This window comes from Cydia strobilella, chromosome 2 (genome assembly GCF_947568885.1).
Source record: "Cydia strobilella chromosome 2, ilCydStro3.1, whole genome shotgun sequence".
Classification (NCBI taxonomy): domain Eukaryota; kingdom Metazoa; phylum Arthropoda; class Insecta; order Lepidoptera; family Tortricidae; genus Cydia; species Cydia strobilella.
In genome coordinates, this window is record NC_086042.1 from 11,934,545 (window position 1) to 11,959,993 (window position 25,449).

Consider the following 25,449-nt stretch of genomic DNA (forward strand, 5'->3'; position numbering starts at 1 on the left):
ACAATACTCAAATAAAAACCATGTGTTTTTTCAGAGTGATAACTGTCTGAATGATAGGGACAATAAATCTGGTATGTTTTTTATTCAAAAAAACCTAAAACCATTCTAGCTTTAAATTGAATCGTCCACAAAAGCCATCAGGGTCGTCACCCGCAGGATTTGTCAGTTTACTCTGTTGTCATTTATAACTGTCTTCGAGCGTTTTAAAACGATATTTAAGAATTTCACATATTAAATGAAAGTGTTGAAGCGCCAACGGTTCTTAGTAATTTGGAGCTTCGCCAAGAATGATAATTATTGTATATTGCAATATACGTCGCAATTCTACTTTGAAATGGTTTTTAATATAATAATAAATCTATTTATATAGGTATAAGTTTGTCATATATTAAAATTACTATAAATAATAATACCTAAAAATCACATCAAAAATAAAAAAAAACTTTAGTCAAAAACTTAGGAGCATTAAATCTTCAAACTTAGTTATAATAATTAGAAAATTTCTAACTGTTATTAGAATTTCTAGAAGGCCGTTTAAGGTGCTGTGTAATTTGAATCGAATAGCCTTTTGTTCCGTTCCTAAAACCGTCCGATAAAGGGAAGCTTGTTCCAAAACGGCATCTATAAATGTGACCGATACGTAGTTACCTAAGCAAGACAGAAATAAATTGGACTTCACGATTTATTGCCAAATGCTTTTAACTCGAAGCCTTTTGAAAATGGTAAGAATAAGCTGCAGATTTTGAACGTCTAGCGTCTATGTAAGATTAAATAAAAAATACGTGCAAAATAATGAAAAATAAATATAGGTATTATAAGTGTGTCGCATATATATAACGGTAAATTTAAGCAGTTACTCTAGGAGTTTAAGTAACTTTGTGTTTTTTTTTAATACTTAATTACTTACAAATTTCCTAGCTTAGCGTAGCGTCATGCCTTATGACACATTTCGCTATCTCTGCAAAACGCAAACCGGCTACCTTTCCGCATTCTAAGAAGTGATAGCAATTTGTGTCTGAACCGGTTTTGGATAAAATAAGACATAACCATGACCATAATTATAAACAAAACTAACCGTTTAATATAATAGAGCCACGAGCGGGTTGTGCGGCCTTACAGCGTTTATATACGACTATGCTAAGAGCTGTAAGCCGTAGGTAACGACGTGCTTCATTACTAAGTAGTTATTATTTACGTCGCCCTTTACGTCAGTTTATATAGCTGATACAGTAAACTCAGACACGCGAACCTTATAAAAATATACGAAAAAACTATTCTTTTTATAGCCAGGTTCCTTAAAAAACTTGAATAAGGAAAAAGTTTCTGTTGGTTATTTTGTACACTGTAAGAAGGTAGTAAAATAGTAATAAAACTAAAAAGTGTATTCATAAATTTGCTATATTTTGAGTGTCTGCTCTAAACACAACGGGATTTAAAAATATTGAGATTACAGTTCAAAATGAAACTTAAATATTAACAGCTTTTTTTATGTGCTACTATTCTAATACTGGTTAAAATTTTGAATTATTGGAAAGTTCTAAAGTTACGTACACTATGATTACATATTACACTAAAACACGATTTTATATATAAATATCACAGTCAAATATTTAAAAACTACAAATTCTATTACTAAATGAATCTAATATGGCAGTGAAATGCGTGGCTAAATCTACTTTACTGATATTTATGAAACAACCTTGAGTGTGTTTAGGCTAGGATATAAAAAAGTCCTTTAGAAAAGTACAGTACCTATTTGGAAATTGTTTGCAGAATTGTATACTATACGGTAAGGCTAGTCTTAACTGTTGACTAGAACGTAAGTAGGAATTAGGAGCACAAGTAGCCATTTATTACTTTTATTAGGTAGATATTCGTTAAAAGGTACAAACACTATAATTGTTCTACACCACTATTTGGCGCCTTTTTGTATAACTCAAAAACAATAGCTAGTAGTAGTAGCTACCTAAATAATTCTAGTCTAAATTTTAAGGTGACATTCGAGTTGCAACTGCATCATGGTTGCTGTTGAAGCGTTGACGCGGGTGATTTTACTACTTAATTCTGATTAAATTGCGTTGCTGTCGCGATACTCGCGATTAGATCGTCCAATCAAATGCAAAAGCAATGCCGCTGCAGTGACCATTCTAATTTAACCTTTAACATGATAGTGTTATTTAATGGGAATTTGAGTTATGCAATAAAGCTAGGTATATAAACAGGCTAAAAACCTACTTAACGATTACAAAATTCGTATTTTTATATATTCTACAAGTAAAACTTTTTTGAAAAAGATTATAAAGATTTAGGTATATCTTTGTACAAATGGATACGTCATGTATTTTTATTGCTCATGTTTTTAACGGAAATTGATTTCAAGAATCTGGACCTAGTTATTTCAAATTGAATATTGACTTAACTACCACGTAAAATAATGATTTATTCTTTGCTTCAGCGTGCTTCCGTTTAGTTTATTTATTGTTTTCTGGACTCTGCAAAAGAAATGAATATTACATAAATGATACCGTAAGATTGCGAAAGCGTTAGTTTACAATGTACTAGGTTAGAATAGTTTGTATTCTTCCTACCGTCAGTTTATAATTTAACTAGCGAGATTGTAAACTAACGGTTGCTTGCAATTTTACGGTGACATAAGTATTATGTCATATATATGTCGCAGGTATTTTGTAAGAATGCGCCGTTTACAAACGGCGCGTTCAATTCAGAAATACGAAGCGGTTTTCAAATTGCCGAAGGCAATTTGTAAAAAGTCGGCATTACTCGTACGTAAAATACCTTATGGAATTAACGGCGCCGTTTGCATTTTGCCGCGGTATTTTGGTCGAATTAGTTCTTTAATTTACCACGCGTGGCGCTGCACATCAAATCTAGAATTCGTCGGACTGGTTCTTTTCAAAAAACATTTCCTTCACAACTTATAATATGACGGCGCCGTTTGTAAACGGCGGATTCTTATAAAATGCCTGCATCATATACCCACCAAGGAATTGCATAAATATTACTTACTTCAGAACAACTTTGTTTCAGTTAGATTGGGGAAATAAATCACTGCAAACATTTAAAGATGAAAGCGAACAATGAGATTATCACAAGCAGTGGTACAAAATACAAGTAGTAAGTGAATAACTGTAATCAGATTTTGATCGTTAAGTTGCTTTACTGTCACCAAGGGTTGTCGTAAATATGTTCAATTTACCTCATATGGCGGCGGCGGCAGTATGTCACACAGGTTTATTTGACAGCCTTGCTCCGAGCGCGCCACATTCGAATGTCTCCCTGTCTGAATGGGGATTTTGAAACTGTTCTCCCTCCCTAACCAGTGCCACTGCGGATAGTCGTATTCTAAATCGGTAGCCGGGCACACTTTACTTTTGTCCTGTCTGCTTCTTGATCCAGACCGATTAGTATTACAAGACGCACAATCATCCTCCAATACATTTACATCATTATGTACATCATGCCTAGGCTCTCTGTAATCTTTCGTTGATCTACTAGAAGTACTATGGCAACAAGTAGAGCACTCCCCGTTGGAATACTGAATGCTCCCGTTACACGACCTAACAATGCTATTGTTATGAGATCGCCTTTCTGAGCAATTCCTCAGGTCTCCGATGTCGTTATTGTCCTGTGGAAAACGATATATATCGTTAGTGTAGTTAATTTGAATTCCAAGTATTGGATTAACATAGTAACAAATCGAGTGTGTAATCTTATCTGTGTCAACATGTGAGTTCCCACAATGCTTATCGGGGCATACCTTGAAATTGAGTTCGGTGTAAATAGCGCTGGACGCGTACGGTTCGGGCGGCCCACGTCGCAGTCTGTCCACACTCGACGCGTCTAAGCCCTGAATGGAGTTCTGCGGTAAACAGTATTCAGGCTCCACGTTGAGTATGTTGCTCGATTGTCCCGCTGTGATAGATAATCCAACGTTATTAAATGTCGTAAGGAATCTAGGACACACTTGTTGTTGTAAATGAAAATGATAAATATATGTCTAGTGCAGTTTCTATTGTAAAACAATAAGCAAAGGTTCCGTATAAGGTAGAATATTAATCGTAGTATACTTACTATGCAAAAGACTTTGATGACAACTGCTAACTTCTAACGTCGGGTCGTTTGAAGGAGCGAATACCGCGCGGTCCCGCAGCCAGATCGTGTCTTTATTCAATAAACACTGTTGAGCCGTGACAATCGATTGACCTACAATTGGGTTTAATGTTTAAATTATTGCTGTTGATATCAACAAGTTAAGCGGCGCCGGATCGGTAAAGCGCTCCCAAGATACGGGTATAAAACGAAAGAGTAAGTATTACTCGACTTATCACAATTATCTACTTCTAAGAATAAGGGGATCTGTGAAGTCGCAACACTCAATATATAATTGTTATGGAGACTAATGAAATAAAGTCTTATTTCAGCGCCTTTGTATGTCGATGAATAAAATTAGTTACTAGTATCAGCTTACCAGCAGACTTCTTTCTTTGTATCCCGTTGCGTCGCCTGATATAGTACACGCTGAATACACCAATCACAATAATAGAAGACAGAATCAACCCGAGTGCGATGATCCATGTCTCGTGAAAGATCGTCGATAAATTCGAATCTTTTGGTGGTTCAGTTCTGAAAGTAACAAAAAACTATCTAATACTAGTAAGGATATTGTATACACGATTCGTTTCCAACAATTCGCGGCTATATCAATATCGAGATTTTATGGCTCTCGTAAAAGCAACATGAGGATGTGGTGCAGTTTATGATTAACCTACGCGTAAAACTTAAGCTCTTGAAGCAATTCACAGGGCCCTTCCTGTGAACTTTACGTATGTTACCACTTGATAAACCACTTGAGTACAAACTGGGTAACCGTATTGATCTCATCGTGGCGAGATAAAAAGTAAAATTAATGCTTTTTGTTGTTAAGGTTACTCGATGTCGATGTGTTAATTTTTCAGACGGTTCAAGAATATTAAATTCTCAAAAGTTAAGATTGAATGTGAATTGTATTTTTCTCATGATATTGTACGATATCTGTTAAGTGTACCTAATAAAGTAAAATAAAATAAATTGGAAGTCTTGTGACAAGAATTTTAATATGTACTTCCTTTTATTACTAGGGTCAAGTCTAAACTCTCCCTTTTATTTATTTATTTATTATATGATACAAGATATTTGGGCCAAGAAATACAAGACAATTTATTTTTTGGACTAAGATATTTTCTAGATTCTTGATATTAAAATTCGAAGAGATATTGAAACTGATAATATTTCTAGATTCAAGACCTTTTTTAATTTCTATACGATTATAGTGAACTTCGTATACTCGTATTACTCGTAAATCATGTAACAATAAAACTGGGTCCAGATTCCACCGGCGGCGAACGCGGCGCGTTTGCACTAAGACTTCTCGTCCACTCGACGCGCAGCCATATGTAATGCGTAAGTAGGTACTATAGCAATGTCTAAACATAATGTTGAGGTTCGGAACCAGTGATAACTACTATAGTCATACAACTGATTTTAAGTATTACTTTGTACTTGTAGTAGTACTTACTGCACGTACTGTCTCTGGGTATGTGTGGGCAGCATGTGCAGATGCGCGGGCGCACTGAAAGGCCCGTGGCCGCGGCGTGTGACAGCAGCGGCGCGCGCACTGTAGCGCCCGCCTGCGCGCAAGGAGCTGGCCGCAGCCGCGCGCGTGCGCGCGCCTAACGACATCTGACCTACCACCCGACCTCCAGCAGCCCCGCCAACCCGGATTTCAATCTGTTTAAAAAATTGTATCTTAAATTAACCTTTGAGATCTACTTTAGAGGATTGAATCCCCTTTTGTCTCTCGCTAGCGTCGCGGTGGCGATTTTGTTGTTTTTATATCGGTTTTACAAGAAACAGCCTCCGCGCTGCCAGCAGAAAACACAAGAATGTATGTTTGTTTAAAGTATTTGGGTATGTACTATAGTTGGTATGCCTGTGAGCTGAAGACCTCGTTAATGGTTTCACCATTTTGTAAAACTCCCAAAAACTTAATCGACAATAAAGTTATACATACTTATCAAACATGCTCATTGCTCACAAAATTTCACGAGAATCGGCTGGGAAATGCGACCTGTAGGGGAGAACATCCGGACAAACGAAAGCATTTTTGTCCAAGCTGAAAAGGAGACCTTCCCTCCGCTAGGTCAATTAAGTGCTTGCTTGGTAGCAAAGTATGTTGAAAGTATGACATTAGCTGACACAAATATTATTTTACTAAATGTAGTTGCAACTATGCCAAAACCCTCAAAATCACTCAAAATCAACGAGGTCAATCTGGCACTTCCGCCAGATATAAATAAAATAAAAATAAAATAAAAATAAAAAAGCCTTTATTATTCCAATTCAGTTGATACATAACATGATATATTTTGTTATCGATAGTTTACCTTTAAAATATTTATGTGGTGTTCTAGCAAATAATATTGAATATAATTTATTATTTTAATTCACATTCGTGCAATTACATATTATAATTTTTCATTATTTATAAATTGTTCATTGAAATATTTAGATAAGAATAATTATTAATTACTTAGTGTTTTTTTTTTTTTTTTTTTTTAATTTGAACACATTCTTTAGGTGTGGACCCCTCGGCGGGTAAAGGCCTCCTCCAGGCATTTCCAATTGTCTCTGTTAGACGCTATTTCCGTCCAATTTTCCCCGGCTATCTCTACGATCTCGTCTTTCCATCTTCCTTTTGGTCTTCCAGATCTGCGGTCTCCGTCTGGCCCTTTCCATGTAGTCACTCTCTTTGTCCACCTGTCATCTTGGTACCTAGCCACGTGACCGGCCCACTTCCATTTAAGGCCTTGGGCGTAGGATAGAGCGTCGAGTACTTTTGTTTGCTGTCTAATTTTGCTGTGTCTAATCTTATCCTTTAATTTTATTTTTAACATGCTTCTTTCTATTGCTCTCTGAGTAGTTAATATTTTATTTCTGGCTTTTGCATCAAATATCCATGTTTGGCAGCTGTACGTAAGGCATGGTAGTAGGCACGTATCCATGATTTTTTTCTTTACAGATGGGTGTACGTTGGACTTCATTACCTCTTTAAAGCTCCAGTATTTCTTCCATGTCAGAGCGATTCGTCTATCAACTTCTATTTGGTTTCTGTCCTTGTGGAATGACACTTGCTTGCCGAGGTATATGTAGTCGTCGACGTAGTTGATTGAGGCGCCAGCTACGTGAATTGGGTCTTGGGTGTGGTTTGTCATAACTTTCGTTTTGTTTACGTTGAGCTCCAATCCGATGTTGCTACTGACAGCTTGAAGTTCCGTCATCATACTTTCTAGCTGTACGGCGTTTTCCGTGAACAAGACGATATCGTCCGCGAAACGAAGGTGGCTGAGATATTTGCCGTCAGTGTAGACGCCTTTGTTTGACCACGGCAGCTCTTTCATTATGTTTTGGAGGACTGATATGAATAGTTTTGGAGAGAGTGGGTCTCCTTGTCTTACTCCTCTAAGTATATTTATTTTGCTGCCAGTTCGGTCTAGCTTGACTATGCTTGTGCTATTTGAGTATATGTTTTTTATTATTCGTATGTACTTGCTGTTAATATTTTGGTTTTCCAGTGCCTCCCATATGCTTTGGTGCGATATACAGTCAAACGCTTTTTTATAATCAATAAAGGCGATGTATAATGGCTTTCTAAACTCTACATATTTTTCTATGATCTGGTCTAATACCTGAATATGGTCATTTGTACTGTAGCCTTTTCTAAAGCCGGCCTGTTCGATAGGTTGGTGCAATTCTATGTCGCTGGATATTCTTTCTAGCAAGCATGCTGCAAATAGTTTATACAGGCAGGGCATCGAGCTGATGGGGCGGTAGTTTTCTACGTCGTTAGGGTTTCCTTTTTTGTATAAGAGAATTATTTCTGATTCAGTCCATGATTTTGGTATTTTTTCCTCGACTATTATTTTATTGAAAAGATGTGCGAGGGGTGTTAAAAGAATGTCTTTCGCAATTTTGATGGCTTCGTTGGAGATTCCGTCTGGTCCCGAGCTCTTGCCCATTTTTAGTTTTAATATTTGTTTGAGTATTTCTATTTCATCTAGCTGTTTGATATTTTCGCATATAGCTATGTCTCTCGCTATGTTGTTACTCGTGCCAGTATTATTGCGACTCACCGAGCTTTGTGGGTTATTGTAGAGTTTTCTGTAAAAAGTTGTTGCTGATGTAATGACATCGGAGCGAGATTGATGTTTTCTTGTGGTGTCTAGAGATGTTATCCATTGTTTTTCTCGGTTGAGGTCTTTCATTGCTTTTTTCATACTTCCGGATTCTAGCATGTGTTTTTCAATTTTTCTTAGTCTATATTCTTTGTAATTTTGTTTAATTTCTTTATTTGTTGTTTTGTATAGTATCTTAAGCTCTTGTTTTTCCACCGACGAAAGCTTCTTGTGCTGTAGTAAACTTCTTTGTTGTAAGAGCTCTTTGGCTTTGTCTGAAAGTATACTTTCTTTTTTAGTGTTAGTATTTTGAGCTTTTTTGAGACATGTTTGTATGGAGCTTTCTAGTTTTTTGTAGTACGTCAAAGCGTCCTCGTTCTGATGTATGTTGAGGTCAGATTTCAGTTTTGTAAGTTCGCTTAAATATGATTTACGACTCTCTTCCGTTATAAGTTGATTGCATTTCTCTGTGTATTTTTTTCTGCTTTTCCTTACGGTGTCTAGTCGTATAGTTCCCCTTAAAAGCTTGTGATCTGAAGAAAATAATTTATTGGATATAAGTTCGAAATTGGTGAAGATGTGTGGTGAGTTTGATAAAATATAGTCAATTTCGTTTCTTGTTTTTCTGTCAGGCGAAATCCAAGTCCATTTTTGATTTTGTTTCTTCTTGAAGACAGTGTTAATAATTATTAGTTTATTTTCATTTGCGTATTGAAGTAGTCTTTCACCTCTAGTGTTCCTTGTGCCATAGCCATACTTTCCCGTTATGAGACTATCTTCGCTTTTTGGTATTCCAATCATAGAGTTGTAGTCGCCCATAGATATAATATACTTCGTAGCAAGGCTGTGCGCTTTTTCGAGGTCGCTGTAGAAGGATTCGACTTCGTTTTCGTTTGAACGTGATGTCGGCGCGTATGCTTGTATGAGTGTCAAGTCTATTTTTCCTATTTGCAGTTGTAGTACGCACACTCTTCCAGATAAGCCGATGAAATTTTTAATATTTTCCTTGTACTGTTTTTTTATTAGGAAGCCTACGCCATTACGTCCTGCGATCTCGCCGCTGTAGCATAGGATGTGGTCGTTGTCTTCTATTATATTTATACCCATTCTTCGGACCTCTGCTAAGCCGATTATGTCATATTTAATGTATTTTAAGGATTCTTTTAGTTCTAACAGCCTTTCTTTTGATGCTAGCGACCGAACGTTATAGGTGCATATTTGTAATAATATTTTTGTCTAATAGCCAGATATAACGTCATCATAAATTTAGATGATTATTTATGATAATAGATTTATTGGCAATTACTTAATCAAAATGATAAAACGATTGGTGTCAGTAAGTAAAGGTGCTCCATAATTAATTAGGTATTCCTATTAATTAGGTATTGGTATTGTATAGGCTGTTGGTTGGGCAGAGCTGGTTAGGGTGTTTGAGAAGTACTACATATCTACAATATACAGTACAGCGTAGGTACTGTACCGCTTACAACATTGTATTTAAGTACATGCTGCAATCATCTATTTATAATGTAGATTAGCTGTTTAATTACGTAAACATGCCCAATTCGGTTACAAATACCATAAAGAAGTCGTTATTTCACTATATCTTGCTTGCATTTAAATGAAATAACCATATTTGTCATAAGCGCTTGTCTTCAAAGAACCGCGCTTATACTATTAAATACGTGAGACACAATTTAAAATCTCCATTAACCATAATGAGTCGTAATTTGGCACATATTTCCTAAAATGTCGACTTACTTATGCAAATAATATTCAATTGTGAAGCCAAAAAAGCATTTAATAGTCTAGATACCGACGAGTAGGTAAGCTTCCGTTTGTAATCGTTTTGATTAGGAATTCCTAATCAAACCGGCTATCTGGCTGTAAAATTATTGAAATAAAGACAGTGTTTACCAGGTAGCCAGTAAGTTCTCCATTCCACGTTGCCGCAGGTGGTGGCTCCCACCGAATCCACGCCGAAGTCGCGTTTAAGACCCCCGCTGTCACCGCCTGAGGAGCAGCCAACGGCACTAAAACGGTAATTACCGGTAAATTACCGTAACTCTAATGAAACATAGAATAATTTATCTTTGTGTCAGCGTTAAAAGCATCACATCAGTTTGTGGTAATAATTATAACCCCTGTTACAACGAAGTGACAGGAAATAATAGTAACCAATATAATTTTGCTTTAAAAAAAAAGAGTAGGTAAATAAACAACAATTACATTGCACTGTTCGAAAAAAGTTGGGAAAATAGAACAATGCAGTTGACTGGAAAAGGCGACAGAAAGTGGTATGGCTTTTGTTATAATCGGCAATGTCACAATCGAACAGTCAAATTTAGCAATTCGACATGTTAGCTTATGCCAATCTGTTATCTTTATATTAAAATAGACAGTTATGTCTGTATCATTGCTATCTATTAAAAAACCGGCCAAGTGCGAGTCGGACTCGCCCACCAAGGGTTCCGTACTTTTTAGTGTTTGTTGTTATAGCAGCAACAGAAATACATCATCTGTGAAAATTGCAACTGTCTAGCTATCACGGTTCGTGAGTTACAGCCTGGTGACAGACAGACGGACAGACGGACAGCGGAGTCTTAGTAATAGGGTCCCGTTTTTACCCTTTGGGTACGGAACCCTAAAAAGGAGTGTTTGTTAACCATGTGACCTTCTGGCTCTTTCTCAAATTAGGTGCTTAAAACTTGTAATAGTTTTAAAACAGGAATTACCATCTTCGTCGGTGTATCCAGGCATTATGTTCGAAGGTTTTCCCAATAAATTCTTATAAAATGGCAACAAGAACACATCGTACTGCGTATAAGGTAAGAGCCCAGAGAGGATGTAGCTTGACGACCCACTGTTGTCAACGTCTGTTAGAGTACCATTTGAGCATATCATGGACTGTGCATAAGACATGTTTAATACTATGACTTCATCATCAGTAGCGTTACGCCAATTTAAGGAAGTGCTGTTATACCAAATCTTAACGCCTTCTAAATACTCGTTGTAGTCGGTTAAAACCTGAAAGATAAGAACAAATCAGTTTCCACACTGGCTTAGCTTGAAAGTTTAGTACTTATTTAGCTATCGAGGCCTTAGAATTCATGTTTAAAGGATGACTCACGTTAGACCGGGCCGTGTCCGGGCCGGAGCTTCCGGCGCTTACTTTTCTATGACATGACAGGTGGTCACGTGGTGCTTTCCATAGAAAACGAAGCGCCGGAAGCTCCGGCCCGGACACGGCCCGGTCTAACGTGAGTCATCCTTAAGTCATAACTATCATATGGTTTCGCAATTCGTAAACAAGCAATTAAAACTAGTTTGTAAGATTACCCTGCAATGAAATCTTCATAAAAGTTATTGACACTTACGTCCCAAACGACTTTAAGTGAGCTAGAAGATAGCGTTTCTAATCTTTTCAATACCAAGACATTCTGTTGCAGAAATTTCCTCGCTTGTACTAGTTCATATTGCGTCATATGAGTGCCTCGTTGAAAATCATCCTTAATTTCGTCTTCTTCCGATTTTAATTCATTATGTCCTTTTCTCAATACGGTAAGATAAGCTTCCTGCATAGTGCTGCCAGCAGAATTGACCGCTGTGCAAATAACTCTGCCACTGTGTTCAGCTTTCGCTCCATCCAAGTATAGCAAGCTCGAGTTGCTTTTCATGCATTCAGGAAATAATAAAGAATCTTGGTTTCCCTCTAATATCCAAAACGTCGTTGGCGAGGGCAAGCCTTTAGCCTCGCAAGGAATGGACACCACATCGCCTTCCCATGCGGTAAGATTGGACGGTATCTGTGTGAAGTGGGGTAGCGCTAAAACAGACGGCCGGATTAAAATAGCTCTAGACATTTAATGATGCAATAAAAGTTTAAACAGACAGGGTCGAAACGTATAAGTGCACACGCGTTTGATCAAGGAAGTGAATGGTGTCCTAAATATTTGCAAATACAACTGCATTCAAATTATATTCTAAAGGTTTTACGACATAGGTAGGCAACCGCAAACCCGTTAAAGTAAATTGAGACATATTTATACGTAGGTTTATAAGCATATTTTGACATCGAAGTGTGTAGATAGGTTGTATTTGGTGAAAAAAGAAAGTTTGGTAGTTGATAATAATTTCCGACACCACAGCTAAGTGAGCACCACAATGCTTACTGTATACGGTTAGCGTGGCACTGGCGATGCTGGAGCCGGCATGGCTGTCGGCTCGGCACGAGTAAGTGCCCATGTCTGTTGCCGACACGTGTTCCAAACGCAACATCCCACGCGTTACAGTCGCATGAGCGGGTAAGATGCCATCTTCCTTCACCCATGATATTTTAACATTCGAGTCGAAGCTCTGTAGGGAAAAAAGTTACATTACGATTAAATTGTAGCGAAAACATAAGATTAACTTAAATAAATAAATGTTTTGGGTGCATAGCCAAGATGCCAATCGTTTGCGCCGTAGCGAACAAAACAGTAATCTCTCTCTATCACTCGACATTAGCATAATATCGTTCACTATGTAGCGAACGATTGACATCTTGGATAGACACCCTGATACAATTCATACTGAACCAATCACAAACTAAGAAAAGCGTGTATGTCCACGATAAATTTTAATATTAAAAGGTGTTATGTATGTATATACAATAACACGATATTTTAATAACAATAAACGGATTTTTACCTGGCAAGTAAATTCGACAGTCTGCCCAATAAGAGCTGTAATATTACTAGGCTTAACTACGAAGTGAGGTCTTCTTAAAACTATTAATGCAGCATGTCTCGATTGCCTCTCGCCGGCTATGTTGGACGCCACACATCTGTACAGCCCACTGTCGGTTGGCAGGGTTTCTAATATTTTTAAACTACCACTTTCCGTTACTGTCACCCTAAAACAATTATTAAAAATTAAATACCTACCAAACGTATCAACTTACAAACCTTCTTGTATAGGTATAAATTGTTAGGATAATTAATTTACTAATGCATAAGTTTTCCAAGCATTGCACACAGCCACATTAAAATCGCATATCAAGTAGCATTTAAATACCTTCCGTTGACTTCCACGTCGTATAAATTCCCATCTTTCAGCCAATGCACAGACGGCTCTGGAACTCCTTTAGGGGGAGAACATTCCAGGACCGCTGGCTCGCCGGCCGCTACATGCACGTCTCTAGGTTCCACTCGAAAGTCGTCACGAATCACTGAAAAAAAAACGGCCAAGTGCGAGTCGAATTCGCGCACGAAGGGTTCCATACCATTACGCAAAAAACGGCAAAAAAATCACGTTTGTTGTATGGGAACCCCACTTAAATATTTATTTTATTCAGTTTTTAGTAGTTGTTGTTATAGCGGCAACAGAAATACACAATATACTACCACGGTTCATGAGATATAGCCTGGTGACAGACAAACGGAAAGCGGAGTCTTAGTAATAGGGTCCCGTTGTTACCCTTTGGCTACGGAACCCTAAAAATACCTACGTTTTAGAATCCGGCCTAATTAAAAAATGTTCTTCATTCAATATCAAACCCACGAAACGAAGCGTTAAGGTTTAACTTACCAGCAACATTGAGAGAAGCATTGCGACTGACAGCCTCGCCTGCCAGGTTCCGTGCCACGCACCAATACACTCCCTCATCGCTTTCCTTCTTGCCTCGATTTACTCTAAGAAGGAAATATATCTGACCTGTATCATTTGTTGAGTAAAAATTACTACCTACGATATATCTGCGATAAAAAACAAAACAAATTCTAAAATAACTAAATATAGTGAACAAGTATTTGTATAACTAGGGAGGGAACTAGTAATAAGGGGAGTTTTTGTCGAAAGCTAAATTATTTGCACATTCCCTAATTGTATTGACCCAAACCAAACAAACAGGTGCGTGTGTCACCCGTTGACCACGAACGCTGTAAAGAGTTCGAAACGCCGGGATGTATTATAAATTCAATATACGCGATATAATCCGTTTTCATAGTTTTATTTCATGAGTAACTATCGCGGTAACCGAAGACAATATTAGGTGCGTATTATTTTACAAAGTTTACAGAAACGTCAAAAGTTCCTTCCTCTTACAAGAGACTATTTACTATACGTTACATAGTCAGGTTATATCGCTTGTTTCAGTAGGACATATACATTTACAGAATAAAATGACTTGCAAATACAAAAAAATGCTAGTGTGAAATGAGAAAATGTATCAGTTAACCCACTGATTTTGAAATCAGACAAGACCAATGGAAAATGGGTCACTTTGTATGTATACAGGGTGGCTAAAAAATAAGTGCATCCCCGTTGCCAGGTTTTGGGATTATACTGAGCAACTTTTACTGTGGGACCAACCACGAAATCGCGAAAAAAATATTCACCCTCCCATAGAAAATGGACCAGCCAAAATTTATGAAACAGCTAAATTTTTTTCTCGATTACGGGGTGATCCCATAGTAAAAAGTTGCTCAGTATAATCCCATAACCTCCCTGGCAACGGGAATGCACTTATTTTTTAGCCACCGTGTATATGTATAACCTAATGAAACTTTAATTTGGGTTGCAAATGAACTGTTTTATTAAAAAAATAACACGTTACTACATAGTTTACAGAAATGGCGCTAGTGGTACTACATATATTATTATTTTGGTACTAGGACAGAAAAATAGATTTACAACAGCCAGATCATAGATTTTGATCACTTCACGAAATGCCATTTTAGAATTGATCACTTCATGATAATATGATATATTAGATTAGGTTTGACTTTTAACATACAATACTTGCATTGCTTATAGCAAAAGTCTCAGGCACCTACCTCAGAAATAGTAGTCCGTCTTCCAATAGCACTCTATGGCCATCTTCAGCCGGCGGCAGTGGGCTGCCATCCTTGAACCATTGTACTAGAGGTTTGGGTCTTCCTTCCACCACGCATCTTAGCGTAGCGGGCTCGCTGCGGCCCGAGACCGTGTTCGAAGGGTGCTCCTTGATGCGGGGTGCACGGTTTTGAGCTAGGAAAGAAATGATAAAGATGTTAAAGAATTTTTTATTGAAAAATATTATATTGCTCAATATTGTTATTCGTTCTGCATTGATTTTACTTTATTTTTATGATTTTATCGTAAGAACCACAAAAGTGTAATAGCTCATAAGCTTCATTAAAAGTGTGAATGAAATAGAAATGAAATGTTCGGAAACATCATGATGTAGGTTTATTTTAAGGCAAAAAACGTTTACGAATTCTGGCGTTTCATTTTACGATTCTCAAAAGCACATAAAGACAAAAGTAATTTTAAACGAGAAGGATACGAATACATAATCATATTTTAAAACGTATAGGATAATGAGGTAGAAAGCATCCAATAAAGCTCATTCAAAATCTTACATTGTATGTAAAGTAGAAATACGCCTCAAAACCAATATAATATATATTAAGTAAATTCGAAATCAAAAGATCAAGATTCAAAAGAAAAGAAGATAAAAGTGAGGTAACATGTTCGGATTTAGTTTTATGACGGTAACGCATCGTGTTATAGTTAAGTTTGAATACAAAAAGCCTACGCATAAACCTAACTCCTCCTTTTCGTTTGATATTATCTGTCGGATGACATTCATGTATTTGGAGATGACCCTATTGTTCGAACATTATGGCATTCGTTCGAAAGGTCACTAAAACTCGACAACGTGGATTCAAATAAGTTATATTCTGAGAAACATTCCTTGTTTAAGTGCAAGATGGCTGTGTGCAATATTTAGTAAGTTACCCAGTACGGATTATGGTTAAGTAGGTTTAATATATATCCAATACGAGATTTGGTAAAAAAACCTGCTCAGAGGTATCGTATCGTATCTACCTCGCCTGTCCTATCGTTGTTAACTACATATATATACAGGATACAAAAAGAAAACATTCCTGCATGTGTATTAATTGTAGGATTATACGTACTTGTTATAATACATTTTTAATATATTATGTATCTGTATTTTGGTAGGTAAATTTATTTTCCACTTAAGTAAATCGTGCTTACCACAAAATATACTTAGATCTCTTCATAACCTCCCACAGACTAAAAAGTGTTGTGGTTATAAAAAAAAATCTCGAGCCACTTTTACGACGCGTTCAGATTAAGTACAGATAACGCCAGGTGTATTGTAATAACTTGTGATTTATTTTTTCTGACCCTCGAAGCGCGGTAGTTCCTTTATTAATACTTGTCAGTGTCACTGATAACCCTTACATTGCTGCTATTGATGTGTTTGTCTTTTTGTATAATTTACGAGGGTACGCGTAAGACTGATTCTGAAGTTTTATGTAGGAACAAAAATATGGGATTGTCTTCGGTTACCGCGATAGTTACTCATGAAATAAAACTATGAAAACGGATTATATCGCATATATTGAATTTATAACACATCCCGACGTTTCGAACCCTTTACAGCGTTCGTGGTCAACGGGTGACTGAGGAAAAACTACAAAGTGCAAAAATACCCACATACTAAAAATAATGAACCATCATAGACTTTAACTTTAAGGCTGGTTGTACATGCAAAATCGGTTCATAAGGCTAGTAAATAGTTATACAATACAACTATTTTGAAGTAAAGATATGTATATAACGTCGGGATGTGTTATAAATTCAATATACGCGATATAATCCGTTTTCATAGTTTTATTTCATAAATATGGGTTAAAATATCTTTTTACAAATTGTAGCATTAGCTCTAATAAAATTAACTAACCATACCTGCCTACAATAGTAGGTACCTGGCAGGTACACACCAAATTTATTTAATTTTATTTATTAATATGGAAACAAACAGCGAATATTACACATAAAAGAATATCATTTAAGTATTCGAAATAATTGTAAATACGGTTTAGCCACCTTATTTATTCTTACCTTCTCTATTAAGTTACGAGTTAATAAATGTATATTATTTATTTTATTACGAGAATTATTTATGCTAAAGAAACATTTTCCTTTTCTAGAATAGTTACTTATTAATCTTAATATAACTACATATTTAAGTATATTGCTGGTAGCGATTTAGCAGTTAAAAACATTTGTTATTTAGGTATTTTATAAATCGCAATGTATGTAGATGTACTGCCCGTACACCTATACCCAAAATTTAATTTTCACTGATATGAATTAATTAATCTATTATGTGTTTATTCAATTTTTCAGTTACTAGATGCACCTACTTACTTATCGGTACGCATCACAAAACACAATGAAAATAATTAATCAGTAGATATTAATGAAATAAGTAAATAAATAATTAATTGACTAAATTTTTGCACGTTTTCAAAGTTGGTGGTAAAATTACCTAAGTATTAGGTAGTACCTGGTATTAATTAATGTTGTTATTTTTGTGACGAATTTTAGACAAATATATAAAATACACACAGTAATCCGAGAATCATTCCTAAATATAAATAAATAAGGCACCCTAAATCTGCTTCCGTTTGTTTGATAACGTAGTCATGGCAAAAAACTATATACTCGTACCTAGGTAGTTTGGCAGGGTTATTTCTTACTTGGGAAAATAAATCGAACTGAGTTTTCTACAAGTTACCAATTTTACGAGTTTTGTAAAGAACACTAAAAACTTAACCAAACATACAAATTTACAGTTTACAGTTGTCTAAGTGTGACGATGTGACATAAATGGTCTATTGGATTAAACTTACTGATGTAGTGCTTATGCACTACATTACTACGTTTACGTCCGAGAAAATACGATGGTAAAAGATTATTCCTTTACCATCGTATTTTCTCGGAAACGTTAGTATGTGTTATGCTATTTCAGTCAACCTCAGTACTTTTTGTACTGAGACTGACTGAATTAGAATGACACGTTCTAAGTTTCCGTGGGTAAAGGATGTCCGCTACATATTTCTGTAGAATAGGGTACTTGCCTGCGCTGCTAGTCAGACCAGTTTCTTTTTTGGAACTGTCAAAACGATTAGCCACTATGGAATTTATATGAAACCTGAACAAGTGATGACACGGTCAGGTCACCTACTTTTTTAGTTTTATCCGATCTATTAAATAGAAATTGAGTCAAAAAATAACTCCTGTTTACGTGTTTCTAATAATTTTATGGTGCCTGATTTCATGCGTGGTGTAAAATAATTTATTTTGCAACATCTCTTTTATAACCTATGCGACAATGCGACGCAAGATGGCAAGAAGTATTATTTCGACTAAAGTTTATATACGTTTAATGGGTTTCAAACATTCTTCATCACAGATGCCAGCAAATTACTTTACAACACTTAATACATTCCATACAAAGATTATAGAAAAAAAAACTAGGTATGTAAAGAATGTCCACACGTGTCTTTGACTACGGTCGATTTGTTAAAATGACGCCGACTCCTTATCGGGGAAACATGTGTTAATATGTTACATTACAAAAAAAAACTGGCCAAGTGCGAGTCGGACTCGCGTTCCAAGGGTACATTACAAAATTTAAACAATGTATTTTTTATGTGAAATGTCTTTAAAAAACCCGTGGGGGTCGGATCAAAAACTAAGTAATTAAGGCCGACTCACGCTGGACTGCACATTTCTAATAGGTTTTCCGGTGATCTATAGGTAAAGATCTATTTTGTGTATTTTTCAAAATTTTTGTCCCAGTAGTTTCGGAGATAAAGGGGGGGGGGGAATGGTCATTTTTTGCCTATTTTCTTGAATAACTTCTAAACTATTTATCTTAAAATTATAAAAAAATATATTTAAGATTCTCACAATGAGCTCTTTCGTTTGATATGTAACACGATATAGTTTAACAAACTTTATTTTTTAATTTTCTCATTTACCCCTCTAAGTGGCCCCCGTGTTTAAAATTAATTTGTTTACGTTACATGTCCATCTTTAGGTCACAAACTTACATATATGTGTACCAAATTTGAACTTAATTGGTCCAGTAGTTTCGGAGAAAATAGGCTGTAACAGACGGACAGACAGACAGACAGACGCACGAGTGATCCCATAAGGGTTCCGTTTTTTCCTTTTGAGATACGGAATGCAACAAGTTCACTTTGGGATGCAAAACGACATATTGCAGGCAATTTTAAAGAAATCCATTCAAAATCTTACTAAAAATATTGCTTCAAAATACCTATATTGACGTGCAGTACCACTTTGAGGGAATTTTATTAAGAAAAGAAATGTGTACTTAAATATTCTTCTCCCTATCTTACATTCAGAAATTGCTATAGGTATTGAAAAACTTCAATTTGTTTAAACTACTAGATGTCTATTTCATACTTGAGCAATTTTCTATTTAATCTCTGGGTGATAAAATTATAGAAAATATTTTTTACGCAATTACATCTATTTTATAACGGCTATGCTTCTTGAATTTTTCTCGATTTATTAATTATTATAAGAGTTATGAGCAAAAATTAAAAGTAAGGAGCTTTCAAAAAACGTACGGAATTTGTTTTTCTCACCTAACTTATAATAAAATAGTCGAAAAAAGTCAAACGAAGGGCTATGGTTAATAATGTTAATATACAATGAATTGTGTATAAATATTCTCCATAATGTCAATATCCAGGGAGGAAAAAGGGGACTATTTTTGTATGGAATAGCAGTCGTCCACTATCCTCTTAAGACTTACGTCTGTCAGTTTGTGATTTATGTGGTATTGTGATGTACCCATAGGTTCATATAAATTAGATTGATTTATTCAAAAAAACTTTGTATTAACTACTTAACTGTTAGCTATCTAACAAATGGCTGTCTATCATAAATATTCGGTGTAAATAATAGCGGCCGTGTTCAGATTTTTTGTACCAGGCTTATAACAGAGTTTTAAAGTTTATTTCTAAGTGTACTGTGGTTTTTACTTATTTCGAAAGTGTCAGGTCGGCCTGACATTAAGGTGGAAGCCCCGGTGTACATATATGGCCATCGGGTATTTTGACCTTCGTTTTACAGCCAAGACTACTTGACCAATATTTGAAAAGACGGTTTGACAAGTCGAGCGAGGGGGGTTATGGGGTTCTTCAAAAAAGGAGTGTACAGGTTTTTAAAGGGTCGACCATCAGGCGGGCCGTATGCTTGTTTGTCACCGACGTGGTATAAAAAATACTGTTATTTCAATTATTATTAAGTTTGACATATCTATTAATTCAATCCAATCTAATCTATAATAAATCAATGTTTTAAGAACAATAATAACTAACTGCGTCAATAAATTGCTCTGATATTTAAATTAAGGTAATTTTTGTAAAACTTGACAAATTAAAAGTGCTTGTTGCTAGGCCTATTTAAATAAAAAATATTTTGTCTCTTGACTCTTGAATGTACGAAATTCTCAGTAGTATCGGTAGGTAAATACTATAAATACAAGGTATACTCAGAATTTCGCACGTAGAAACGGTAACGCCCACCTTCTATCAATCACCCGACTACCAGTCATCAAACTAATGTAAGCACGTAAGCAATTTCAATTTTAATTCCTTTGCATCAGAAATAAGTTGTGTGTAATAACGGAACACTAAAAAGTGACAAATTAGGTACAAATTAGGTAAGGTAGGTAGGAGGTTACTTTTCATATTTCGCTAAACATTTATAATTTTAATTACCAGTAAAATAAAAACTGATTTTAATACCTACAATAAATGTGTTTACCTGGGTCAAAATTAATCCATTGTCTTGTTTTTGTCCCCATAAAATGTGACGGAGTGGAGCTTTTTGTATAGGGTGAAATTTAGTTTTTAATTTTTCTCGAGAGAATTATAATCTGCAGATAGAAAGACATTACAATAGCACTCAACTTTATTTATTTGACAAAGGACAAAAATAGAAGCGTGACAGAGTGGTCAGAAACAAGACAACGAAAATAATTTTGATCCACCTATTTAAGATACAATATACAGGTTGGATTTTCTTATCGGGTCAGTGAAGGCAGCTATCAGATCCCGTGGCTGCTACCCGAAAACGACCTTAGGAGAGCTTTCCTCGATTTCAAAGTAATAAAGATTGGCGCATATATTCCTAGGGGTCTAGGGGTAATGTACTAAAAAGTCACAAATTAAAGATTTTTTAATATACATTTACTATGGAGAAACCGTGAAATTTTATTCACAATTTTCTATCTCGCCAATCAGTCCTATTACGTTAAGGGCCATAATACTGTATGAAGACATAACTGTAGGACTGACGGGCGAGATAGAAAAATATGAATAAAATTTCACTTTTCTCCATAGTAAATGTATTGAAAAGTTTTCTTTAATTTGTGGCTTTTTAGTACATTACCCGATGACCGTAAGTTGACCCCTAGGAAACTTTTGATACTGGATAGGAATGGAATCGACTGGCATAAAAAATAGCATGTGAAAAATAATAGTTTTCATTTTCATACAAATTGTATGGGAAAAGTTTTCCTCGATTTGTGTTTTTTTCTAGCCGGAAAAGCTTGCTCCTGGATTGGAATGGGATCAATTGGCAACAAAAAAAAAAGTTTTTCAAAAATGACCTTTTTCTCGAACCCTGTAAGTTTTTTCCAAAATTTGTAAACGCCAATCTTCATTAATTTTAAATTAAGGGAAGGTCCTCTAAGACGATTTTCGCGAGTAATACGTAATATCGTAGCAGCCCTCACTACCCAATAAGAAAATCCACCCTGTATATTTAACCAATGCGTACTTAGCTTTTAATTTGGATTTCGACAACAGTAGCCGTTTAATTTTTACCAATTTAACGCAAGCGTTAACACTAATTAAAACGAACGTTAAATAATAAAAAAGCACCATTGTGTTGCTAACGCAGACTACGAAACTACATTTTGTTAATTGGTTCCATGGTACTTTAATTATGAACCGAATATAGTAACTGTCTATATAATGGAAACAACCTAAACGCGGGGTAAAACATGGATCTATTTTCACTTGTAGGTATGACCACAACTTAAATAGGTTTGTAATTTAGAATTTTGTTACATAATATCACGTGTTTAATTTCAGGATAATTTGAAAATAAGTACATATCTAGTAGATATAGATACTATTACACTAAATATTCACGATTAATAGACATTGTATGGTAGTACCGTATCACCACTCCAGTAGGTTAAAAGGTGTTAAATTCGGCATTTGGCTTTAGTGCATTTAAGGAAATAAAATACAGTTTTAGTAAATTCGGATAGGTACCTATTTCAATCATGTCAAAGTCATGCCGGACATCTATAGTCCGAGATACTGAAACATTTTTTTTTCTTTCGGTATTCAAGTACACAGTACGCTTGAATTCTCATTTTAGCAAATCATAATCAAATTCATTAAAGCAAAATATTCTAGTATCAGGATGAAAACTACATTTTTAATTGTAAAGAAACATGTAGAAGTTCATAATTTCCAGAATTTAATTAAACATTTATTTTTAGTAATCTTTTTTTTTTTTATTGGTACTAGGAACAATATTTCTGTAGGTATTTTTTTTTTGTTGTAAATTAAATTAAATAGAAGCTGACAAATGAATATAGTTTCAATTTGAATGTTCATTTTTGTGGTAGTTTTCCAAAATTTTAAGCCAAAGATATCGATAATGAATTTTGATATATTTGAAACTTAAATGATTTATGATACAGGAATGAACTAACTTATGGAAATGTTTTTAGGGTTCCGTACCTCAAAGGAAAAAACGGAACCCGTATAGGATCACTCGTGCGTCTGTCTCTCTGTCCGTCTGTCACAGCCTATTTTCTCCGAAACTACTGGACCAATTAAGTTGAAATTTGGTATACGTATGTAAGTTTGTGACCCAAAGACGGACAATGTAACATAAACAAATGAATTTTAAACATGGGTCCACTTTTAAGGGATAAATGAGAGGGATGAATGAGATGAGAGAGATGATGAATTAAAAAAAAGTTTTTCAAATTATATCGTGTTACATATCAAATGAAACAGCTTATTGTAAGAATGTCAAATTTTTTTTTTTATAATTTTCGAATAAATAGTTTAGAAGTTATTCAAGAAAATAGGCAAACAATTACCATTCCCCCCTTTATCTTCGAAACTACTGGGTCTAAAGTTTTGAAAAAAATACACAAAATAAATCTTTACTATAGGTCACAGGAAAACCTATTAGAAATGTGCAGTCAAGCGTGAGTCGGACTTAATTATTTAGTTTTTGATCCAACCCCTACGGGTTTTTTAAAGACATTTCAGGCACGTTTCACTTAAAAAATACATTGTTTCAATTGTGTAATGTACGGAACCCTTGGAACGCGAGTCCGACTCGCACTTGGCCGGTTTTTTCATCATACGTTAAGTCTATGGCCGCAAATTAAGAATATCAGGCGTATTATAATGTGAATTAGATTTGGATTAGATATGGATCTAAGCTGTCAGTGTCAGTCAAAAGTATCATTTCTTCAACCAAAAATGTCACTTTTGACACTGATTTACAAATTCATAACAGTATCCAGTAAAATAAAGACAAAAAAGCGTTGGGACCTCTTACGTATCTTACTTTATGCCTAGCTAACAAAGTGTATAAAGAAGATTAAGTCTTTGCGGCTATATTTCTCCTAGCAACAAACAACAAATTAGAATGTTAAAGCCTGACCAGGAATATATGATCACGCGCCATGTTGCGGAATTTCACTGGAACTAATTTATTCATACTAAACTGAACTGCCACCCTATACATGAGAATAACAGCGCCCTCTTGACAATGATCATATATTTCTGGTCAGGCTTTAAATAAAATGTATTGACTAAAATGATAGGAGCAGAAATTTGTAGCGGTATCATAGACTATACGAGTAATCTAAGGCAAGAGTGCACACTCGGAAGTGCCTTACCAGATAAAAATATGTATTGATTATCTCCAAAACTTAGTTAAAAAACAGGTGACGTGAGAAATTAAATTAATTTACGTTCTCGATTAACCCTTGAAATTAATGGAGTTAAAAACACGGTGTATAAATTACAGCCTAGCTTCACTTATTACGAGTAAATGTAGGATCTCCATTGTTGTATAGAATACTAGTCCTGTTGCGTGAAATGTCTTAACTCCATTTTAACAAAATCGGCACCGACTCACTCCGTCGGCTCTAACATAAACGAAGCGGTTTCTTGAATCTTTACTCCATAAACTACCAACTCTTTGTTACTCGAGCTCGACCTAAGCAAACTTTTAATGTAAACCCATATTTCTTAGCGTCACCGAAATAATAAATCAAAATCCGAATAAAAGTTTATTTACCATTGGTTCCGTTCAGTCCAATCAAAAGCAAATGCACGAGTACAAAGAACACGAATTGGTTTCTTCCATTTATAGTGTTATCGCACTCATTAGCACCAACATCCACCATACTGCCACTGAATTACACTTAATTTTCATACCATCGATTAAATTTACATGTTTATTAATACACTGGTAACACTATTATCATTCGCACAGGTAGGTACTGTCTTAATCGTTACTTTTTATTCCAATAGAATTCCAATTTCAAATTTGAAAAGTTCGGTAAATAGACGCGGCATCGCGTTCAAACGCGGCGAACAGTCGTTGACGCGACCAGCCAGTTACAAGTCTTGCGCCGTACTATCGGCCTCCCTCCCTAGTTCGGCCATCCCATCTCTGTTTACTCTCTCCTAAATGGGGGGATACAAAGGCGCCAGCCGATGGTCTTTCATGAACTAATTCCACTCATCAGAAGGAAAACTAATTGGGAGATGGTTTAAGGAATCTATATTGGGCTCTCTCATACTACTGAGATCAGGATGACCTTTAGACAGATGAGACAGGAAATCATGAGATTTCCTCATAACTTGATTTGACTTGAGTACTACGTTACGTAGTAGTAGTACGTAGGTAGGTAAATCTCAAATATTTAGACATAATTATTTTCAAACTTGTGTGTATAAAAAAAAATTAAGAAATTGTTTAGTGGTATAGTGGTTATTAAAATGTATGAAAACTTGATTTATTTAAAAAATAATAGGCGATAGGTTTCTTTTATTACACTATATATTTTGCATTTAAGTATTAGTGTGATGCAGTAAAAAATATAATTTCATATTCATATTCTACAAGAGGATCAAATCGAATATGATAATGAGCGGAGTGTTTTGTATACTACAAATTAATTCTAAACGCTATGTCAAAATGTCTATTCAATGTGAATAGAAAACGGCACCAAAAAAAGTAACCCTTAAATTCAATAGAGAATCAGAAAAAGGAAATGAAA

The 25,449-nt window shown here is 35.5% G+C and overlaps 1 protein-coding gene across 1 annotated transcript; it reads right to left on the reverse strand.

The window, feature by feature from the left end:
• Positions 1–1,382: 1,382 nt before the first annotated feature.
• Positions 1,383–24,837, reverse strand: LOC134751885 (protogenin-like). The gene is made up of 15 exons (XM_063687434.1): positions 24,462–24,837; positions 15,047–15,239; positions 13,800–13,903; positions 13,287–13,440; positions 12,921–13,125; positions 12,404–12,587; positions 11,609–12,057; positions 10,967–11,258; positions 10,149–10,264; positions 5,576–5,787; positions 4,490–4,644; positions 4,093–4,224; positions 3,779–3,933; positions 3,218–3,646; positions 1,383–2,492 (listed from the first exon to the last, which is right to left on the reverse strand). Exons 1-15 carry the CDS (start codon positions 24,568–24,570, stop codon positions 2,472–2,474), a joined length of 2,910 nt encoding a protein of 969 aa, XP_063543504.1. The 5' UTR covers positions 24,571–24,837; the 3' UTR covers positions 1,383–2,471.
• Between the last annotated feature and the right edge of the window lie 612 nt (positions 24,838–25,449).